The sequence below is a fragment of the Xiphophorus maculatus genome, chromosome 20 (genome assembly GCF_002775205.1).
Source record: "Xiphophorus maculatus strain JP 163 A chromosome 20, X_maculatus-5.0-male, whole genome shotgun sequence".
NCBI lineage: Eukaryota > Metazoa > Chordata > Actinopteri > Cyprinodontiformes > Poeciliidae > Xiphophorus > Xiphophorus maculatus.
The window spans coordinates 31,117,201-31,141,504 of record NC_036462.1 but is presented as its reverse complement, the minus strand read 5'-3'; the positions used below and the strand labels follow the sequence as shown (position 1 = coordinate 31,141,504).

Sequence of the window (24,304 nt, the reverse complement as noted above, 5' to 3'; positions counted from 1 at the left end):
TAACTTCCTTGTTATGTTGGTTGAGTCAGTGCATACAGACATGGTGACCAGGTTGTCTATGTGTTTCTTTACCCTGAAAATGTCTCCCAAACCGAACAATTTCTCTCAGCTAAAGCTCAGCTTTCACTGAGAAAGGAGAAATGAATGAGGTGATATTTAACCAGCGATGATCCGTCCATAGTGTGTCCCTCAGTTCAGCTCCAACGTGACATATTGTTTACAGCTACGTTCAGATTTCGGATGGCTGAGTAAATACTGTATAGCTCTGTCTTGAGCATTTTCAGACACTTTCACTGAGATCTGACCTTTTGTACATTCAAAATCATCTCCAGAGTGAATCATCATAATGAAGACATGTTAGGATTTTACATTTTGATGACTCTGATATGAATGAATGCTTGCTGCTGATTGTCCGTTTTGAGCGGGTGACTCACTTTTACAAGTTATCAAAATGTTACCAAAATGTCTAATGTGAAAGAATGCACCAAAACCCCCCTCTGTAAGTCATAGAAACACAGGTAAGAAGGCAACAACCTCCAATCAAAATCCTTAAACTAGTTAATGTTCCAGGTAGTGAACTGCAAAAACACTAAATCTTGCCCAGTCATTTTGCTCTAGTTTTTAGTGCATGTCTCTTACAATACTTGAAATAAGTCAAGACTAACTTTGAAATAACTTTTCAGCAATATTTAAGAACTTGTTTTAAGTAAATAATTTATTAATATTGATCAAAAAGTACTAGTTCCAATGTCAGATTATTTTACTTGTAACAAGACATTTTTCCCATGTTATAAGTGAAATAATCTGCCAATGGAACTAGCACTTTGTCATCATATTGATGAAATATGGAATTATTGACTTAAAACAAGCTCCTATATCTTGCTGAAAAATTGCTTCTAAGTTCGTTTAGTCTTATTTAAAGTGTAATATATTTGCACTACAAACTACATCAAAAGTACTGGTAAGATTTAGTGTTTTTGCGGGGTGTAGCAGTAAAATTCAGACATAGGCAGCTGCAACACAACAGTGCTGGCAAACCTGCTGTGAAATCCTGTCATCCAACCCGGAGCACGCTTTAAAAATTAATCTTAACATTTAAACATTGAAGTATTAGTAAAATTTTCCATATGAAAAAGACTTTCACAACTTGCTGTAATTTGAGGAGCGTCTCTTTAAATGGGAGTCGCTTGATAATGTGGGTTTTAATTACTTTTTTTAAAGTTATTTGTTTGTTTGCTTGCTAGTCTTTCCTGAGACTGTCTTATTTTGAAAATCCCGGCAGGAAGCATGAATGATCCTGCGGTAGCTTGTCACAGCAGGTCATAAAGCGGAGCCCTGGAGGCTGGAGGCGAACAGAGCGGCGGCAGCGGAGCTCCAGGCCGGTCACAGGTTGATATCTGGGGAGGATCAGCAGGAGCCTGAAATCAGCGAGTCTGGACCTCCACGACCTTTGACCTCTTCAAATTCTTTCAGTTTCTATTGCTTTGTGTTTCTATGGCTGACCGTCTGTCGGTTGACGTGGGAATTTTGTTCGTTATAGTGGTGACGGCATCTTTAACCAATGGTAAGATTATTATTATTATTATTATTATTATTATTATTATTATTATTATTATTATTATTATTATTATAAACTCACGGAGTGGTAATGAAAGAACTTAAAGTCAGAGAAAAACAATGCTGGTTCAGTCGGAACTAATCAGTAGATGATGTTATGATTGGCTGTTTATTTATTTATTTTTTCATCTTTTATTACAACCGGACTTATGGGACATCTCTGGACCCTGCACCTCACCCTCTCTAAAAACATGAAACGTTGCGTTCTCGAAAGTCCACAGATGTGGATTTAAGTTTGGAGATCATGTGTAGATTTTTCTGTGGTGATAGAAAAGTGTCATGGTCTTGGTTGGGATGTTTGAGTTGGTTTTGTTAGTTCTGTGTTCCTTAGTCTCTTTCTTTGATCAGATCAGCCTCGTTTCTGTTTTATTATGTTTCTTAGATCTAGTCATTCTTTAGTGTTAGATTTATTTCCTGAACCCTGTTGCCCCTTTCTCTCTTTCTCTGCCTTCTGCTCTCTCTCCTCACACCTCCAACCTGTCACCCAGGTGTGAGGGGAACCAGCATTCAGTATCCCAGTGCTTAAGCAGCTCTTCTCCTCTTACTTGGTTCCTCCCGTTACTTCCCCGTTCAAGCGGGAGTGAGAATAGGTTGCCCCGTTATGTCCTGTTATTTTCCCCGTTTCTTTCCTGCATTCCCTGCTGGAGTTTTTTTTCTTGGATTTGCAGGTTTTGTTCAGCTCTGGCTGCCTGCCCCCCTGTGATTTCTCTAAGTTTGTCCATCATTTTGTCATTAAACATTCTCCGTTTATTCGACATCTCTGCCTTTCCGCATTTGGGTCCACCATCAAAAACCGCACATCATGACAAAAACACCTGCAGTCTGAGCCCTAGAGTGTCTGTCGATTCCACGCAGAATACCTTTCGTGTCATCCTGCAGGCTCTTCATCTGTGAGCCAGAGGAAGGATGTGTCAGGAGAGGTCAGCCTGGGCGACCCCCCGCACCAGGTCATCATCTCCTCTGGTTCTGAAGCTCAGGACCGCCCTGCCCATGACCCGCTGACTGCCAGGAGGGGGCGCGCCAAGAGGTGCACGTGTTACACCTACAAAGACAAAGAGTGTGTGTATTACTGCCACCTGGACATCATCTGGATCAACACACCAGAGTAAGAGTCTGTTTTAAGAAGCTTCCCATCTGACCAGCAGCTCACCGCAAAAGCACAAAATCCTACCAAGTCATTTTGGTCCAGTTTCTAGTGCAAATATAGTAGTACACTTGAAATAATGCAAAAATAACTTGTAAGTAAATGACTCATTAATAGTGATTAAAAAAAGTTCTAGTTCCATTGGCAGATTATTTTACTTATAACATGGGAAAAATATCTTATAAGTGAAATAATCTGCCGATATTCTGGATTTTCCATCATGTTTTTTTGGACCAAAGAGTTAGGAATGTATTAAACATGTTTTCACTGAGGCTCTTTAAAGGTGTACATATGTGCGATTTTAAATTGACGTTTGTGACTGTACACAAAATAGGCCAGGGTGTGCTAATTTATTGTGAGAGAATGCAAAGAAAAACACATGTCAGGCAGGGCAGTGGTTCCCAACCCCCAGACCGGTACCGGTTGGTGGACCAATTGGTACCGGGCCGATAAAAGTACAACAGGTTCGATCGGTTCGTGTGTCCAGCCACACGGCAGGAGCAACACACCACACACGAACCGATTCCAGTCACGAATGTCCCGATTCCAGAAGAAAATCCCGTAAAACCCCCAACATACCAAATGTGAATTTAGAATAAACAAACACACATGATGACGAGGTAGAAGCAGCAGTGATAGTTTGTGGACTCATTTTAAGCGATAAAAGACGTAACGAAAAGAAAAGGCTTTGGATAAATAACGGTGTGAGCAGCCGCTCTATTTGCTGCATTAAGCACTAAACCGGACTCTCAGTTGCGCCATGTCAGCTGTCTGGGATTCTCCTCCGTTCTTACGGCACCGCGCTTTCTGATTGGCTACATGTCACATTCTCGCATTCTCGCTCCCAGTCAGGGAAAACCCTGACAGGCTGCGATAATCGGGCCAAGACAATGTTGAATATGCCCGATTTTAGATTGGAGCGGTCCCAGCGTTCTACTGACTGGACCACCTCACAGTACAGGAGGATCAGTTACAATTATCGCAGGCGACAGTCGGGAGGCTTCACTTCCAGATGGGGAGCTTGGTTCCTCAGCAACACAGATGATGATGATGATGGTGATGATGATGCATCTTCAGAATTTCTCTTTCTTTAGACCCCAGGATCTGACCAAACTGTCTCTTTGGTGCATGTTGAACAGTTTGACACATCAATTGTAGTTTTCCTCTCAATTACTGATCTTTAAAAAACTTGACCTTCTGATACCGATTTCCTTTTGTCTGAAATGTCACTAAATATAGCTAAAATGTTGTGAGTTGGCAAAAGTGAGGTGACTATTGTTAACCGCAAACGTGCAGACATAACCTGGTGGGGCTGGTCTATCAGTCAAACCTCTCTCACAGCAGAGCAGAAGAGGACAGTAGTTGATATTTAGACCTTTGCTGAGGTAGATGAGATCGGCTTCACATGTAAGTACTGGCCGATCACAGATGTCCCAAAATGAAGGAAATTGGCGCCAGTAAATCGGCGGAACCCTTAATTATTGTCCATCAGGCCACATCAGTTTTATGTACGTGAAGGAAAACTTCCTACTCTATTTTCTTCTGGAGAAGATGTGAATCAGACGAGAGGTCGTCTGTTTCCTGCAGTTTTTGCGGCGCTGCTCTTCCGCACATCTATCACTGGCATTTCTCTGCTCTGCCTGACGATGGAACAGCTGTAGCTAAAGATGCACAGCACACATGGGAGGGTGTGAGGTGAACATATCTGGGAAGACCAAAATAAATTACCTGCACTTTTGCGTCCCTTAGGGAGGAGCTCCTAAAGTACATGCAGCTGTGAGCGGTTAGCTAACCTTCTGATTTCACTCCTCTTCATTGTTCATTGGTGTCTCTTTTTTTATTACATGGTGAAAAAGTTTACTCCTCTGAAATTTCAGAACAAATTGACACTGCAACTCTTCTCTGTGGCTGTCGGTTTTAGTCTTTCATTTGAACCGCTTTCATACGAACAAAGAGAGAGCGTTAACGCCCATCCCAACAGGTCAGACAGTAGGGTCAGGTGCCAAGACGTTCTTGCAAATATTGCATACCAGCAGCAGGGGACCACAGCGTTTATCGTCACTGCTACTGTTGTTTGTCGGAGACAGATGAAAGGGATTCTTTCGGTCCACCTTCATAAAACATAGAAATCCCAGAATTATTTGTTGGGATGCGCTGCACTCACGTAAATGATCCAGATTATTTTTTTTTGGCCTAAAACTCTGAGATGGGGAACGAAAGTTTTGCAACAGCTGTTGGCAGCACAAAGGTAACATACGCCAGAGATTCAGAGAGGACATGTTCACCAGGGAACGTGACTGCTTTAACTCACTCTTCTAATGAGCAGATTAGTTTTTAAAAACTACCCCAAAAATGTCAGCAAATGGTGGAAACTATGCTGTGTACAACACACTCACCTCCTCACAGGCTCTGATGGGCATTGCCAAAACGAACAATGAGAAGACGAGAGCTTGTGTTGCTCCACCAGTGATCCAGGTTTTTATTCGCAGTAAATCTCTGTCTGTGTTTTTAGTCTTCAGTTAGGGAGGTCAGGGTCGACACTGTGGGGTTTCTGGTCTTTCTGTGCTCATTTCGCCCCGCACAAAATGCTGACCTGGGCGGTTGCCCATGTCGCCCATATCGCCCATATCAGAAACGTCCCCGGCGCAAAGCACTTGTTGACATAGAAATGTTCACCGATTCCATTGACAGGCACACGGTCCCGTACGGTATGGCCAGTTCCCCAGGCTCTATGCGCTCCGTCCGGACGGCTCGGAGCAGCAGGAGCAGCGCAGCCTCCAGGCGATGTGCGTGCACGCTGCATACGGACTCTGAGTGCAGCCGCTTCTGCACCAACAGGTAACTGGATTTCCCCACTGGGGGGGCAATAAAGGACATTTCTCTAACAATGCTGCCTTCAGGGAAATGAAAGGTGCGTGTTGGCTGACTATGACTAGCATTGTTTTTAGCTGCAAAGTTGTCAACATGACGCGCTAAATCTTAAATATTATCGCCTGATGTATAAAAGAAAAAGATATGCGATTCTTTTGCTACTATTTGTCCACGCTACCACAACTAGACAATAAAGTCAGGGAATAGTTTCAATTAAATAAAAAATACCTAGAGAGAGGGAAGTAGGTCAGTCATGCTAGCTTGACTTTGACAACCGTAACATGAAGATGTGCTGCAGAATTCTGTGTTTCGGTCCAGTTAATACAAAAGGCGACCCAAACAGACACTGCGACAGTTGAGCAGGTAATTAAATTAGCTAATCAACCACTACTCTGTTAGCTTGCCTAATAGCAGTGGTAGCTAATCTACTAAATGTTCTGTTCTTTGTGTGGGTAATGTTTGAGTGTTTTTTGGTATTGAACCCTGATGCATAGCGCTGTCGTCAGTTGCTATGGCAACAAGTGTGTGCGTAGTGTAGCCCAGCGACATAGTGAGCACTGGTAGCAGACACAGAGGGCGAGGAAAAAGAAAAACACGAGAGATTTTGAGTTATTCTTTAACGCTTTTTTTTTCCATTTGCTGCGTCGCACTGCACTGATTAATAATACTTACATCTGCAGGTTTAATTTAGTTAAAAGAACAGTCCCTCCAGCGTAGAGCGCACTTCCGGATGTCAACAATAACATGCAAGGGGTTTATATCCAAACTACACACTATACTATATATTTTCACCTAACTGCCAGGTCTGCTTCCACTCTGTAGGCTAATGCAATGAAGAGGATGGGTGCATATACTTTGAAATAAAAGACAAAGACAAGATGTGCCTCTAAACGTATTTTGTTTCACTTCAGGCAGATGAGGAGACCCCCTGCTACACCTAACGCAAAAAAGAGGACGCCCCCGTTCCTCAGAGGAGACAGGGAGTGGACTCTGAAGTGAACAGACCTACCTTTAGTCTCAAAGGACGGGAGAAAGTCTGTTGGTGTCGTGTAGATGAAAAGTTGAGGACATGGGCGCAGAGGAAAAAAATGAAAGTGAGAGTTTCCAAACGGGGGTTTCTGTCCCTTCTGCCTCTCCCTCTCTCTCTCTCCGGCGGCACTGTGTCACAGCAGTGGAGTTTGATTTATCCACCTGTAACTGTGTTTCATGTGGCTCATCATTCCAGGATGTCGCATGTAATATCTTTATCTTACGGATCTACGTGAAAGCATGTGTGATGCTTATGAAGGGTGAAGAACAGCAATTCATTTTCACTTATAACCCAAGTATCTTTTCCAATAAAATGTGTTTTCAGGAGGCTTTAAGGCATTTAGAACTGAACACACATTAAGTACGTATAAAATGACATATGTGGTGATTCCTGTTGTCTGTCTCAGAGAACCCGGTTTTGTAAAGAACAAGTTGTCATGGTGTCGTATCCATATTAACATGATCCAACTCATAGTCAGCGGTAACCGTTTCTCTCAAACAGGAGTGTTTTTGTTACTTTTTGTCAAGGGCCACGGCTGAAAAAATGATTTGTTGACGATACGCTCCGCACCAAAGCAATGCAAGATGAGCTTGAAAACACGCCTGATTGCTTTTCACTCGACATTGTGAAAATGTTTCTGCTTCCAGGTGACCTTATGACCTCTCAGGTCATTCTTGTAAATAAGAACTCCTTCTCAGTAGCTCACCTGGATTAACAAAGGTTGAATGAAATGTGACATCAGCGGAGAACAACTGAAGGAAACATGGACGACCAAATTTGTCAAACGTGTCACCACATGTCTGGTAAGCACCACCAGAAGATTAAATCAGTTCCGTTTGGTGTTTGGTGGTTTTGTGTATATTCTATTTATTTTGTACTTTAACAGATGGGCTTTGTATTGTCTTTTATTTTGCATTAGAAACTGGACAAATGAATTTAGCAAGCTTTTGTTTTTACTTAATTTCCAAATAAGAGATGCCTTTCTTTTGTACAATTTTATTTTTTTAGACAAATGGCCTGTTGGGCAGTGCTCCGCTCAAACTGGATGAGATATTTCAACATGGTTTTATTTGTAAGATGAAATGACCAGTTGCCTTCCTTGTTAGCGAGGGCGATTTGCCTTTCTGCTTCTGTGATGATTTTTTTAGTCTTCAAATGAAATAAAAGAAGAAAAAACAAGTCCTTGTCCTTTTTACTTTTATAAAATACTACATTCTGAGTAAGGATTTTTTTTCTTTTTTTTGGCATAGAGTGAAAGGAAATGATTCATTATTCATGTACAACTTCTGACAAAAAAAAAGATTTTCTTCTTTTAGTGGAGAACATCCAACTCCATTAAGACAAATCAAATTGACAAAATATGTAAAAAGAAAAAAATACATATTTTTTGATTTTCTGTTATGTGTAATTGCATATTTATTGTACCTGCTTCACTTTAGTGGTTTACACCTTAGTGACTCATCTCACTACACGCTACAGACGGAGCAAAACACCAAAGAGACTTTTCACTGCAGTTAGCAGCGAATGTGAGCATTTCGCTTGGAAATGATGCAGCAGTGCAGTTGGTAAGAAGGTTCTGGGCTCCTTCGACATGGAGTCCACATGTTCTCTGTGCGGAAACCGACCTATTTGTCATTTGAGTTCCGCAGGAAATCCAACAAGCTGCCACCACCAGGCTCCACAGAGGGGATGATGTGTTTGTGGTGATGCGCAGTGTTTGCCAAACATCGCGTCTTATCTGACGGACAGAAAGCTCCATTTCGTTTTCTTCGGACCAAAGAACTTTCTTCCGCTTGACCACGAAGTCTACCAGTGGCCTTTTGTCATAGTTGGAAAACCTTTTGCTGTTGGATGCAAACCATCAACCAATCAGACAGACTCCGCTCTGCCACATAGTGACCTGTGGGTGGTGTCCAGCCAGAAGATTCATGCGGGCACCATTGTGGGTCAGCAAGTCGTCAAACTGGGCTCTGGAAATAGCACCGAAAGTGAAACTCACCAAATTCTAAAAACGTCTGAATTATCTGCTGCATTCAAACACGAATCAGACGCGCCCTACAACGACATCGTCTTGCTTTCAGTAAATAAAGCCGAGACACTCTCTCAATATTTCATCCGCCATTGTTCAAAGTGACCGGGAAGAGGGGAAAATAAAGGGCAAAAGTTGAGAGTCTCTTCCCATATCAGCTGCTGAAGCTTCTAACTCCTTCAGCGTAGTAATGGTGACCTGGTGTCCTACTAGCAGGACAGTCTGACCTGGGCAGATTTACTCATCACCCACATTTCTTCCATTTCTTGATGATGGATCTGACTGAAAACTAGGGGATGTTCAGTGCCCTGGATACTTTGGGGATTTTTTTTGCATTCATCTCCTGACTTGTACTTTTCAGTAAGATTATCTCTGACTGGCTTGCAGTGTTCTTTAGTGTTCATGCTGTAATGGTAGCCAGGAATCCTGACGAACCAACGAACGGACTTTCCAGACACGGCTGTCTTCATGGAGGCACTGCACTGATCTCATTCTGAGACTTCTAGATCAAAGGGGCTGAATATTTATGCAATCATTTATTTCATGGTACATATTTTTTACGTAATAGTTATTATTTTGTCAAAATCGATTTTCACTTAAACATTAAGATTTTTGGCAGTTTTATTGTCAAAAAAAAGTCTAACTCTATTGATTATGTTTGATTTATAGAAGTAATAAAAAGGTAAAACATCAAAGGGAGTGAATATTTTTTATAGGCACTGCATGCATCCATCAATCTGTCCTTTCATTTCGTGTCTCATCCGGTTGGAGCAGATTCCCAAACTTTTCTCCTCAGAGCAATCTCTTTCTTTTCTTCCAAGCGAACACTGAGGAATGTCTATTATGATGAGAAACAAAATATCCCCTGAAGCTCTCTTCTAAAAAATAATAAAAAAAATAATATATGGCTTTAATAAGCTGAGCTGGGAAAAAAGAAAAATAGACAGATAAAAGATGGTAGAAAAAATAAACTAAAAGTAGCCTTAAACATAGAAATGGTACGATATAAAAAAAAAAAACATTATTTTGTTAAAGAGACCAAGTGCAGTTAAAGGAAAATTAGAAATTATACAAAAGGCAATGAAAGAAAAGTTGTTTTCAACTGTCAATATTTTGTTTTTATCTCAGCATGTGACAATATGAAGTTTAACGTGTCTTATTAATTTCCAAAAGGCACCGCAGGTTCAGCAGTTAGATAATATCAGAACAAAGCTGGTGTAGAAACAAGACGTCTGTCTGTGTCTCCTACATTTTTGGTTAAAATATGTTTGTCCGTTTTTCACTGAGGCAGGTTAAATTGGATAGAGTATCCAGACATTTTACTCACGTAAGAGTAGCAATAGTTCATAATAATCAAGTAAAAGTAAAATGTACAGCGCAGTAAAGCTACTACTCCTAAAAGTACATTTTAGAAAACGTCACAACAGCTGTTAGCGTTTATTTGCCGTTACGTTAGCTCAACGTGCGGTGCTACAGCTAGCTTACCAAAGAATTGTGTTTAAAAATCACAATGGATAAGTGGCTTAAGACCAGGTCGCTAAAAAGAAAACCTGAAGATACCGGCGGAAAGTTTCTCAGGGTGAGTTGCGGAACTTTTTTTAACCCCTCCAGGGGGCGCTCTAGTGTCCCTTATATGAAAGTAGGCTGCAGTGACGTCAGAGTTACTGACCACTTTTTTCAGTAACGAGTAATCTAACGCGTTGCTATTTCATATCCAGTAGTCAGACTACAGTTACTTATCAAAATAATTTTGCGTTACTATTTTCTTTTGGAATTTAATTTTATTTCCTCTACGTCTAGTCGAGTCATCGCCGTTTCTATGCGACGGTATCAGCAGCGACAGAAACGTAAACAATGGAGGGAGATGCGCATTTTGTTGGTAGAAAAACAGGAACTATTCTGAGTTTCTGTCGCCAAGTCCGATTATTATAAGCAGCTGGGGGCTTTTTTTATGTTAGCAAATTTAATGAGTCGCGTGTTGAGCTTTTTGGCCTCGTTTTTGAACGTGAAGTTGCTCATTTGGGCTTGGAAATAAGCAGACAGAAACCCCAGAATGTGTCTGACCTCCAGATAGTTTTAGTCAGGCTCTGCCTGTCCATCATTTCCCGGATGATCCGTCCCGCTGTGTCTTTGTTAATGTCAAGTTAATATATTAGCTGTCAATTACGTCGAGCTATCCAGAACATTGGAAACATCGAGACTAATATGAACAGAGCAATAAACGTGAAAACAGCCACGAATGAACGAGTCCGTAAAGTTGTGCAACTAAACGCCATTATAATAATTAATATTAAGATAAGTGTCACAAATCTGTGCAGCAGCCATCTGAGTTGTGGAGCCGCAGGAGGAGCTCCGCGCTCTGACACCAAACGCAGGGCCGTAACGCAGAACCTGGAGGCTGGGGGCCAGGGGGTTAAAATCCTTCATAGTTTTCCAGACAATAGTGGACCACACAAAAACATTCACAAATTACTAACATTTTTTTTGTACTATAACCATTAAAAACTCTCCCCTTCAGTTCAACCTTATAAGTGGAGACACATTGTTGATGTTGCCATTATAAAATAGTTTACAATTAAGTATTGGCAAAGATCAATGTAATTTTCACAGCGTTGTTGCTAGCAGCTGCTGCTGAAAGTAACTAAAAAAGTAACTTAGTTACTTTCCAAATCAAGTAGTCAGTAATCTACTAACTGAGTTACTTTTTCAAGGAGTAATCAGTAATCCAATTAAAGTTACTTTGCCATCACTGGTAGGCTGACAGGAGAGGGGGAAGACATGCGTCAAATAGTCGGGTCCGGGAGTCGAACCCACGACGGTCACATTGAGGACTCAAACATTGGTCGCGCTATCCCCTACGCCACCACGGCACGCCCAGAGCTTTTGTTTTTGAACAATATTAGTGACAATATGACGGCGGGGAGACGGTGAACAGCGCTGCGCCCCAGCTGACTAACTAGGCTACATAACACCTAAAATAAAATTATTTATGTTGGGCTATCTACCGATTGAAACAGGACATTTGTTTTTGCCAAAGCAACTCAAGTCTATTTTTCTTTTATTGTACTTCTAAATTACAAATAGCCCTAAAAGGTTATTAGTGCAGCACACAACACTTATGAGTAAAGAGGTTTTTTGATTTCCATGTGGTTTTTATCATTGGAAATCACGGACTCGACACTTTCAGAATCTGTAAGTAAAAAATGCCAGGAGTAGACTTGTTTATGGTTTTATTACAACCAGTCCCATTTCCAAACAGCGCCACCCTTCACGTAGGAGGAACAAAGATAACGAGGTAAGTTACTAATATGTTCATTTCAGGTTGTATATATTACAATGTTCTGTTTTTGTGGGGCCAATTTCAAGCTAGGTGGTCTGTGAGTGTTTGTTAAATGGGGTAATTGGTCCTCAGCCTGAAAAAGTTTGAGAAACACTGATCTACGGTCTTCTGAATAAGTGGCAAAAAAAATATCTGAGCTTTGGAATAAATGCATCATAGAACGTCCATTGCCTGGTACCAGCCCAAAGCGGTACAACTCAGAAGAATGGACACAGAGCAGACAGGCTGTCATTCCACGAGGCTTTTTATGAGCAAGGCCAACAGGAGGGACCAGACAGATCATAAAGACAGCATTAAGGGGGGCTAAGCCAGAGGAAAGCTGGGATCCACAGCAGTTATTAAGCACCTGCTGAAAACCCCACAGACCAGTCAGTGAGCAGGAGGCTAAAGAAGGACCACGACTGATTCATGTCATCCATCATCCATTTTGTGAGGAAAATGCTGTACTCCTTGATTGTCGTAGTTATTCAATTTTACTCACCATAAAACAGCCTTGAGAGAAGTTGCCTGAAGACGTTAAAAAAAAAAACACACATGGCAACTTGTTCTCATTTGGTCCTTCAGCCCAGGGTCTGTCGCTCACTGTGGTTCTGGCTTTTAAAAACCATTTAAAACATGCTTATTTTATAGCCTGCTGAGCATGCGGTTTGGAGTACCAGGCACTGATTGAGTCATATGCGGTTGCTGACATATATGCAGAGTGTCAATCATAACAAAACCTTTTGTTTGCCACAAAGTTTGGCTGTGGTTGGAATGCTGCCTGATCCCACTTGTCATTGTTCCGTCTTAATTCAGTCTCAGCTTAGTAAAAAAAATCTCACTTTTCAAAAAGCGTTGAAGATATTGATTGGAGTAAATGCCCACTTTACCTACGTGTGTGTGGGTAAAGGTGCCAGAGAAATAAGACAAAAATAACGGATGAGTAACTTTTGGGGAAGATATAGGAGCTTGTTTTAACTAAATAATTATTTATTACTGATGAAAAAGTTCCATTGGTAGACTATTTTACTTATGGGGAAAATGTCCTGTTATGAGTGAAATAATCCACCAATGGAACTGGCACTTTTTCATCAATATCAAGGAATTAATAACTTAAAACAAGCTCCTATATCTTGCTGAAAAGTTACTTGTAAGTTGGTTTTGTCTTGCTTCAGGTGTACTAAGATATTTGCACTAGAAACTGGCAGGATGTATTGTTTTTTGCAGTGTTTACAGCAGTGGAGAAAACAGTTGTGTGTACAGTATTCTGCCAAATTACATTAACATGAGAAGGTGCTCAATATTATTTAGCTTAAAGAAATATTCATCAAATGCAGAGAGAACTACTTTTTTCATATTTTTAACAGTTTAATTGGTAGTTCAACCAAAGAAATGTTGCCACATCTGACCCTTCCAATACATTCTTGATCTTGATGTTGCACAAAATAAAAATGAATTTGACAGCCGTGCTCTGAATCAACCAGATTTGATGTAAACTCTTGACCACTTGACCTTATTTGTCACCCTAAAATGCTAATGCTAAAGTGCAGTGACGGTGACCAGATTAGATGATATTCATAGATGCTGCTTTTCTGTGTATTTCCTTCCTGTTTTGTTCTGGTGATTGTGTGGTCGGGGTTGAGGGGGTTTGCAGTTTCCAGTAGGGATGCACTGTGTGAGGTCGACCCTGCAGGAGCCAGCAGCTCCCTGCAGAATCAGCTCTCAGCTTTCTGACTGAGTTTGACTGGGAATCGGATCCAGAGGAGAGACTTTAAAACTCAACGAAATGAAGGCCAAACAAAAACTTCGCTCTAACGAAGTTAGGTTTTGGATGTGAGCTTTTCCTGAAGCCTTCGAGTAGATCGCGGAGAAAAGACTGATTTGAGAAAATAAACAGATGGGAATAAAAAGAACCTTTGAATAAAACAAAACCATGTCTGAGTAAAAAGTTCCTTCTTTTCTTCATCATATGATTGACATTCAGTATTCACGTTTCGTTTTTTGCTTGAACGTTTTCATATGTTTGATTTCTACACCTTTTCCTGTTATGTTGTTGGTTTACGTCATTTGATTCTCTATTGTAGCTACTTTAAACACTGTTGTTTGGTTGTTTTTTTTAATCGTCAATGCTGTGATGGTGGAAAATAAAGAAACTCCTGTGCAGTCAACAAAGCATTGCATCTGGTGTGACATGTTTCCGAGTTTAAAGCACCATATTTGTTCAGAATGTCAATCAATCAATCAATCAATCAATCAATCAATCAATCAATCAATCAATCAATCAACCAATCAATCAAGTTTATGTGTATAGCACATTTCAGCAACACGGAGGTTCAAAGTGCTTTACATCATATAAAACAAAAAAGTCATTACAACATAATGTTCTTGGGAGAAGAGAACAGTCATTCATTTCCATTACATATTTTTATTGTGTAAATATATATATTCTGTTTTTGTGCCAAAGTCTGCCTTGAAAGAGATTTTAATCTGAATTGTCAGTCTTACCTAAATAAATAACTGATATTAAATTTAAAACCAAATTTATTTCTCAGAGTTGAAGTTTTCTGTTTTACTATTTTTCAATCTTTCCAAACGTGCTATGCAAATGTAACATTTCTCCCCTCTACCTATAGCTAAACTCTTATTCTTTCACCCAAAATTCAGAGTTTTTACTTCACTTGGAGTCTTCTGGTTTCTGTCTGTGCTCCTGGTCGATGGAACAGTTCTCCTTCTGATGAAGGCTCCATTGAAGCTCCTGTTTGTGCAGGTGTGGCTGCATAGTGGAGAAATGTGTCACGACTCCAGGGTCAGCTAAATTTTCGGGATGGTCCTCGACAGTCAAAATAGTTTTGATTTGTCTTTTTGGAGGCTTCTTGAAAATTCCAGACCCGAGCTTGACCCCCATCCCTTTCCCCGGCAGCAGCTGCTTATTTCAAAAATCTTCCGTGTGGGACTCGAAGCTGGACTTGGTTTAACTAAACAGCAGGAAGTAATCTTCGAAATATGAAAAGCTTCCTCGCTGTAAACTTGGGAGTTATAGGGTCAGATGATTAAAGAGGGTGGAATAAAAAACAAATCCCTTCAAAAGATTAACCCAGAGAAATGTAGAAAACAAATCAGATTGTACAGTTATTCCATGTTTATAAAAATATGTTTTCTACTCATTTCATATAGTGAGAATTATTAACAGAAGCATTATTGTGAATGCCGTAATGCTCCACTCATGAAACAAATTCTACTAAGCTGATGGAGGAGACGGTGGTGAAAGTTTGTTTTGCAATCCTCAACATTAGCAAAAATATTTAAGCTACATTTAAGCACAAACTGTGAAATATCATCAGTTTGAACCAAAATTACAGTATTTAGGATTCTCCTCCAATTCAAAAGCCTGATTAACAGGGAAATCATTTCCTAATAGTTCTGTTTTAGGTGCCTGCTTATTAATACCTGCCTAATATATTTTGGTTAGAAACAATAATAAAACAGCAAACTTCAGATAGACTTTTGCAAGTCAACAAGAAATTTCTCGGAGATACATAATAATTTAAATTATTACTAGGGATCCACAAAATATTACCATCGACATCGTTATCAGCTGAGGTCAGTCTTTTTTTTTTTTTAACATGTCTGCATGGATCCGATGAGTAAATCTGGACCGACGAGAGCGACTGATGTTTAACTGGAGCAGAGAAGCATTCGAGTCTAATGGTGGTGAGGTTGTTTCTACGCTGTAAAAAAAGATCAGCAAAATTTACGGTAGAAAATGGTAAAATACCAAATGTTACAGACTGAATAGAAAAATCATTCATCTGAGGGAGAAGCTGTCTTTCTGTGGTTTTCTCAGCAGAAAGTGACTGCAGATGTCCCAACTTTTTCACCAGGTCTAGTCTATAAGCAGCAGAGATGAGCTTGGAGCGCCGCTGTTGGTTCCTTCTTCCGTCTGACAGGAAGCAGAGGAAGCGGCTTCCTCTCTGAGAACACGTTCCAATTAAATCTGGGGGAACCAATGAAATCGTTCTACTTACTCTGCGTGTCCGATCATGTCTTTTGGAATGATTTACTGGTAACATCCATTCAGCTAGTTGAGCAGCTTCGTTGTTCTGTGTTGATGAACACAACTAACCCCGCCAGCCGATGAGTCAAACCAGACTTCTCCTTATGAGCCGTACGTGTTTGGGCTTTTAGTTTCGTTCGCTTCTCCGCTTTTATCATTTCTTTATGGTTTATTCCCTGACATCTGATCATTTCAGTTTATTACTTGTTCATTTATTCTCATTACATAGTACACACACACACACACGCCCCCCCCCCCCCCCCCCCACACACACACACAGACGCCTGCACAAGTGTGTCTTTCTATCTTCACAGGGACTTTGCATTGACTTCCATTGATGTTTCTTTTATTCCTATAGTTAACACCTGATCCCAACCCTAAACCTCACCACCATTAGTACATGCATAACCCTAAACCTCACCTGAATTCATTTCACATCTTAGTCCTAAATCTGAGACCTAATCCCAAAACAACATGTCTTCCTATGGAGCCTAAACTAAGGAGCAATCGATCCGAGTACCACCAGATTCTTTTCCCAGTCCACTACTTTTTATTATTATTATTTCCTCTTTCTGTTACATTTAAATGTCCTGATCTTCACTTTTATTTTTTTTGCTGATGACTGACAAATTTATTTTTCATGAAAGCGCAACAGAGCACCGTCTGTTCAGTCTCTCCTTGACTGAATCTGTGACTTCGGGAGATGGGTGACACTTTTTTTATATATATAATTTATTGAAAAGAACACTGAAGTGATGCTTTTGCAGTCCTAGTTGAACTTCTCTTACATAAGAAGTTACTACCCAACTCTGGCCACTGCAAATCATTAGACATATTACCATCTGATTGTTAGGATTACCTGCCAGCGCAGTAATCGTTGGCAGGTAACGGCTAACTGCCATTTCTTTTCATTTCTTTATCCGTACTTCTCCACTGTGCATGTGCATGTGTGTGTATGCGCTGCAAAAACACAAAATCTTTTGCAGTATTTTTAGTCTAGTTTCTAGTGAACATATCTTAGTGCACTTGAAATAAGACATAACTAATGTAAAAGTACCTTTTCCAGCAATATATAGGAGCTTGTTTTAGGTTAAAAATTCCTTAATATTGATGAAAAAGTTCTAGTTCCATTGGCAGATTATTTCACTTATAACGTGGGAAACATTTCTTGTTCTAAGTGAAATAATCTGCCAATGGAACTAGTGATTATTCATCAATATTAAGGAAGTACTGACTTAAAACAAGCTCCTATATCTTGCTGAAAATGTACTTGTTAGTTTTGTTTTATTTCACGTGCACTAAGATATTTGCTCTACACACTAGACCAAAATTACTGGGAAAGATAATATACCTGTTAACAAAAAGTGGCCTGGTGGTTGTTACTAATGTACAAAGGAAACTAAATAAGAAAAATGGATTTGACTGAACTTTTAATGACTACTGTATATTTCTTTCATTTTTTTCTCAAACAAATAATCACATAGGGAAAGTAAGACATGACACAGTGATGTCGACCGCCTGAAGAACATCTTACCTCATTAAAGTTAGCTTTCCTGCACATCTTTCTTCCAGGAAGCATAGCTGACATTAGCTGGCGTAATGTTTACCAGCTGCTGGGCCTGCTTCCCACCATGTTGGTATTGTCATTTGATCTCCTCCACATTGAGCTGATGCTGTCAGAATCAACCCTGGGAGTGATGACACCGAGCTACAACAGTTTCATAAATACAATAGCTCAAGGCCCTGCAGCCATTCTTCACTACACTCTTTACCTTCGCTCATTTATTTGTTGTTCGTATTGAAACATTTCACAAGGCTACTTGGTGGCTGAAGGCCTTGGGGTGTCACAACTTCATGTAAGTAAGTCTATTTGGATATCAGTCTTCAGGTTAAGGCTGTTTCCTGCTTGAAATCTGTTTCTGCACCTCATTTGTAAAAACAGGGAAAAAAACGTATCAGTACTATAGATGAACGATGATGCGGCTGCGTCACACATCTGCACTCGCCTTCACCTCTCTGTATCTGAGGTCTGCAGGAAAATGAATGTGAACATTTTTAAATTTAAAGACTCAGACGTCTGTTCCACTCCAAAGGCAGCTCTTATCTTTTAAACCAAGTGTCCATAAAGGTGTCTTGGCGTTCAAGTGCGTCGCGCCGCGAAGAGCCACAGGGGAAAGTGAGGAACGCAGCGCAGTCGTACACAGTCATCTAATGTCTGTCGCCTGGTCTGCTCAACACCTTATCCCACGTTCAAAATCCCCTCCTTCTGTTTTGACTCCTACTACCACTGTGAGGTTACCACACACAGCCAGTCAGCCCTGATAAAGCACTCCCTAAATTCTGCTCTTCCGTGACACGGGAGTGACAACGAAATGAGATCTCTTCTCTTGAAAGTCATTAAACAGTTTGAGTCTCCCAGCAGGAAGGAGCGGTTGCCACATGTGCACGTTCATCATCTTGAGCTAAACAGCAGATAAATTGAAGTTCCCTCCCAGAGACTGACAGCTGCTGGATGTGTTTCCTACTGACTGTTACTCTGTCAGCAGAATCACAGCTTTCTGGGTCCAGTTCTGGCCTTCCGTACAGCCTCACTCTGCGTTCAGCTAGTCCACATCATCATCATTAGTAGCTCTTCAGTCCTCTAGTTTGTCAGAGGTAAACAAGATGCCTGCAGCGTAAGTCATCAGTCAAAGGAACATGATGTTGAGTTTCTTGTGTGGCACTGGTCTGACTTTTGAGACGATCAGCAGGTTCCCATCGTTTGACTCACAAAACTCATCACGACGGCCTGGTTTCAGCTCTGAGGGCTGTGGCACGCAACCAAAGTCTGTCGAGAGCGAAAGCTGAGAACACTTCCTTTCTCGCTCTCTCTTTCTCACCCCCCCCTCCCCCCCCCACACACACACACACACACACTGTATGTACTCCTGTGTCATCAGCCCTTCCCTCGTCTCGATGCCTCCGGGTGTTTGTGTCATCATGTCAGATGCTGCAGTACTTGTACTAATCTCCTCCCTCCCCCAAAGGACAACACACCGTATCAGGACCTGCCTGGAGGAGCGTGTGTCTCGTGGAAGAAAAACAATCCAATATTTCTCATTAGTATAATGTCACACAGCTTTACAATGCAAAAGTTAGGTAATGCTCATATGAAGTTCTGATTTAAGTTTTTTTCTGTCAAATGAAATGTTTTCGAACGTACGTCGAGGAGGGAGACGTGTACACTTGCGCTGCACTGCCACCTCCTGGCCAAAATTATTTCTTCACATGGGCAGACAGACGACACACGCAACGGAAATGTTTTGATTGTTTTCCAAATTCGTCAGTGTGACATAATGCTGGTGCAATAATAAAAATAATAAAAAAGAGAATATATTTTTAGCTTTTACGCATCTTACCAGAGTGCCAACAAATGTGTCTGTCTACACAATCGTGGCCAAAAGGTTTTACCCCAACGATTAGCTTCAACTTTGACTATGACATGTTTTAAGATGCATGGGTAGTTGTGATCAGATGCTTTGAGTCTTGCAGCTGAAAGTTGTATAAAGAAGCTCCAGACTGGCAGCAAGTGGCTACATGTGTAATGAGGTGGAGTTTTTTGGCCAACTTCCAACCACTTAACCCTGACCTTCAACTCATTCAGGCATTAAAGGTTTATTATCTCAATGCTACAGCAAGGTTGGAGAGACAAAAAAAAAAAAGCCAGTCTTATTGACTAGGACAACGCATGACGAGTTTTTAATGAAAGAGCCAATTTCCGATAAACTTCACTGAGTTGGGCCCTTACAAACGTCAAGAGCAAGCGAAATTTTAAATTTATAAGCTCAACAGAGGCCACGCCCATACAGGAAGCAATTGTTTCTCAACAGGCGAGAGCCCAGATTCTCTGGACGATGCAAAGCATAGAACAAGGGGTTGTTTTTTGTTTTTTTTACCAGGCTACACACACACACAATAGGGAAAGGCATAAAAAGTTACTTACAACTGAAGGGGTTCTTTAAGAAAGCTGCTTCAATAACCCAGCAAAGTTCTGACACAGGACCTGAGGGATGGATGCAGCGTCCTTGAGCTGGACATGGTTTGCCAGAAATCGCCAAACTCAATAAACGTTCACTGTGTTTTTTTTCAAGGTCAGACAATTTTGAGGAAAATCCGCAGCCTAAAGATGGACGTGGACACCCAGAAACTCTTCTATTAGTTCTGTTTTTAATCAGAATGTGGGGGATAAAAAGAGGTTTTAACCAATACACTCAAAACATAAACGCTTAAATTCAGTACCAAGGCTGCAACAGCCTTAAAAAAAAGGGACCAGTCCAAGGCTTCTGGCCGGTTATGAGCCCTGATAACTGTTGCTAAGTATTTGTCCTGGAGGACCCACGTAGGAACATTTTCACACATATTCACTGTAGGATTTCTTGGATCTGTCCGTCTGGTTGGCAGAGCTGCGAAGAGAAACGTGGCTCCAGCAGGTCACCTCCTCAGGAGGCTGTTAATAGCTTTCAATTCTTCAGCGGACAGTGGAGACAGGTTGTAGCCTCTGAGCTCAGGGTTTCCTGGAAACACAAACAAATAAAACTCAGCATGACCACTTCAGAGCTGGAAGATAGACATGAAGTCGGGTGAAGCGCCTGCTTATATACATATGTATATTAATACAGAAACACATATTTATACCTTGCATCTCATTGAGACAGTTGACTTTTGCTTTCAGGCTTCTACGAAGATCGCTGATCTCCTTGTCAAGCTGCTCCTGATCTACAGGAAAGGAAACCGTTGAGAGATTTTATTTTTTTTTCTTCTTCATTAATTTAAATTTTTATTCTTTTACATATTTTAGAAAGTTTTGACTCAAAAAGAAGTTTACCTTTCTGGATCATCTCTCTTGCTTTGGATTTGGGGAATTTGAGGAACATGTTCCCAAAGCACACCTTGACTTTTTCTGCAAACAACAGTAGATAGTAGACATCACTGTTGAGACAAAACACCGTCACACCATCTATACTTGAGCACACACAGTGGTTGTGCACTGGCTAAGCCAAGGGTGTGTGTCTGGAAGTGGGGGCAGCAACAATGACTGACCTGTGTCTGCCATGTCATGTTTCAGAGCGCTCAGCGCCTCCCTGTTCCTGTTCCTCTTCATGTCCAGGTCTACGATCTGAAACACGGACCGACGTTTCACTCAGCAATCCTCTATATTCTTCACTTCTTTTAAATCTCAACTGAAAACCCACCTGTTCAGAATTGCATTTGAAATGTAATCAATTACAAATTTATTGATGGAACTTGACTTAATGATTGATTCTATGTTGCATTGTGATTCTGTGTTTGTAATGATGTAAAGCACTTTGAAATGCCTTGCTGCTGAAATGTGCTATACAAATAAAATTTGATTGATTGATTGATTGATATATACAGTGGAATCCACGGTGTTTTCATGTCAAATGCCCCCACTTTGGTCCCAATAGTCCCCAAAACAGACATGTGTCCCTGCTGCCTGGTAGAAGCTTCCTCCTACAAACGCGTTCAGCGTCTTTAACTGATCTGTCCAGAATGCTAACACCACAAGCTAACACTGACCTACCGAGGTCTCACCTGGAATCTTTCTGTATTTTAAGCTCAAATTGAAAAACAACACTAGTGAAAGGTGCCAACAACAGCGTCACTGCCGATGTCTTTCCGACTTGACATCGTGACTCAGCTCCAGAACTGCAAAGGTTCTGCTTTTATAAAGGAGCTGATGCTGATGATTGTCAGGTTAGCAGTGCGGGTTGCTAGCTTAACTAAAACGAGGAGCAGCAATGAGTCCACTTCTGTCCTCTGTGATAAACGAGTTCTCGTTGCGTTTCCCCGCGTTTCCGGTACCTGTTGTTTAGTAGTGAGAACGTCCTCAGCTGCCTCTTCAACTTCTGTTAAATACTGTAAAACACGCTGAGAACCAGCGTCCATGTTGGCGGTGTAGCTCCAAAAATACGTCCGGCCTGAAACTATTAACACCGCTCCACAAAAAGGCCGCTCTTGTGCGACTGTTACCCTGTGAAAATCCGCGCCCCCTGTGTCGGGAGCGCGCATTGCAGCCAGAGAGGCGGATCTGACCATTTTCAGATGGTCAGATCTGAAAATGATCTGAAAATGATCTGAAAATGATCTGAAAATGATCTGAAAATGATCTGACCATCATTTTCAGATCATTTGAGTAAAAAGTTACTCAAGGCTGAGAGTCAGATGGCTGATTTTACACACTATTAAAACTATGTCACATAAATGTTTACACTACAGGGCAGTTTCTCCTGTCTGAGTCTGTAAGGACAGGATGAGATGTGGGTTAAAGAAAGAAGAAAAACCAAACATTGCTTCTTTTTCTCCATCTAATAGCTTGAGAATGTTTTCTCTCTCCTTCAGAGCTTTCCAGGCCTGATCCTTCTCCTTCTCGGGTCGAGAAATTGAAGACAACTCATATAACTCATACACAACTAAAACAACTCATATAATCATGTCAAGGTTGTAACATTCAGTTTAATCGGCAGCTGTTGTTTTAAAAAGAAGCTATAACAAAATTGTAAAATAAATAAATAAACGAGGTCTTCTTACGCTGTTTTGTGTTGTTATTTTAAACGCCAAGAGAATCGCTCTTTTTCCAACTTTTGTCACTTAAGTCTGACAAATAAAAGTCAGTCACCAAACACAGTTTTCCAACACGAAGTGTGTATTTCTAATTGTTCGTTGCTGATAGAGGATGGAAGCTGCTGATAGCAGGGCACAAACATTAAGACTTCCTGAAAAGATGAGAGTGTAGACTTCCTGGTAAATCCTGTTCTAATGTAAAATATGACAGATTACTGGATTAAGGAAATTTATAGTATATTACATGCTATCACATAATATTTTTTGAGAATTTGGAAACAGTTGCTCTTTATTTCCCCAAGTTATGGGGGGAGGAGAGAATCGATATTTCAGCTGCCAGAAATTATTTTCCAAAGTTAAAGGAGGAGAACCAAATACTTTAGCCACCTGATATAATCCGTTCCCACTCTATAACATGGGAATAAATTAATTTACCAGCAACTCTTTAACTGTTGCTTTGGAAACATTTGCTCTTCATTTCACAAAGGTAAGGGGCTTTGAGATTTAAACTATCTTTCCATAGCTACCTTATATCAAAGTCCTGTAAGGATAAATATCAAACATAGTTTTCAAAATGTAATTTATGAACCATTATACAACATACATAAACCAAATACGAACCTGGAGGCCGATGGGACCCTCTACGAAGCCCTGGAGGTCAGCCTGGAGACCAACAGGACTCGCTACGAAGCCCTGGAGGTCAGCCTGGAGACCAACAGGACTCGCTACGAAGCCCTGGAGGTCAGCCTGGAGACCAACAGGACTTGATACGAAGCCCTGGAGGTCAGCCTGGAGACCAACAGGACTCGGTACGAAGCCCTGGAGGTCAGCCTGGAGACCAACAGGACTCGCTACGAAGCCCTGGAGGTCGGCCTGGAGACCAACAGGACTTGATACGAAGCCCTGGAGGTCAGCCTGGAGACCAACAGGACTTGATACGAAGCCCTGGAGGTCAGCCTGGAGACCAACAGGACTCGCTACGAAGCCCTGGAGGCAGGCCGGGAGGAGCTTGGGGTCAGCAGACCAAGCTCCTCATCTGACGCCTAACTAAAATAAAAGCAAAACTAGAGTTCATAAGATAAATAAGGGTCTGATGACCTGGCGACAAAGGAATTGTCTGGTGACGAAGGAGACCTGTGTTCGATGGCCTCAAGTTCCCATGGCACCGCAGTCCTGCGGGCCTCAAGCTCTCCTGTCAACATCTTTCAAGCGTTAAGCTTTTCCGCCATAAGTCCCCAAGTGTCAAGCTCCCCTGACACGGTAGTTCTGTTGTCCTCTAGCCTTTCTGCCACAGATACTCAAGCATGAAGCTTGGAGTCCTCATCACACTTCTTTATTTAGCAGTACCAAGTGTCAACCCAGTACCTGATAGTACCTGTTTGGTACATTTTCAGGAAGGTATTGGAGACGCCACTGATGACACGTCTGAATATAGGCAGCTGCTTCTGTAGCTGATCTGAAACTGATTTGATGTTTTCGCTGATTTTCTGTTCAGTTGGCTTCTGGTTCAGCTGCTCCAGTTTAAGCTGCAGGTCGATGTTCATATTCTTTAAGTCAGTATTTTTCTGCTCCAGGATCTCGTTTTCCTGCTCCAAGGTGGTGTTGATATTCTCCAAGAT

At 41.2% G+C, this 24,304-nt stretch overlaps 2 protein-coding genes across 2 annotated transcripts; one reads left to right on the top strand and one right to left on the bottom strand.

Moving 5' to 3' along the window:
• Positions 1-1,363: 1,363 nt before the first annotated feature.
• On the top strand, positions 1,364-7,841 carry LOC106699989 (endothelin-3-like). The gene is made up of 4 exons (XM_014473107.2): positions 1,364-1,564; positions 2,497-2,722; positions 5,453-5,599; positions 6,544-7,841. The coding sequence occupies exons 1-4, from the start codon at positions 1,495-1,497 to the stop codon at positions 6,629-6,631; spliced, it is 531 nt and encodes a 176-aa protein (XP_014328593.1). The 5' UTR covers positions 1,364-1,494; the 3' UTR covers positions 6,632-7,841.
• A 12,369-nt stretch (positions 7,842-20,210) lies between these two features.
• pdrg1 (p53 and DNA damage regulated 1) lies at positions 20,211-22,102 on the bottom strand. The gene is made up of 5 exons (XM_005810529.3): positions 21,927-22,102; positions 21,144-21,219; positions 20,929-21,003; positions 20,739-20,819; positions 20,211-20,617 (listed from the first exon to the last, which is right to left on the bottom strand). The coding sequence occupies exons 1-5, from the start codon at positions 22,008-22,010 to the stop codon at positions 20,535-20,537; spliced, it is 399 nt and encodes a 132-aa protein (XP_005810586.1). The 5' UTR covers positions 22,011-22,102; the 3' UTR covers positions 20,211-20,534.
• Positions 22,103-24,304: the final 2,202 nt, after the last annotated feature.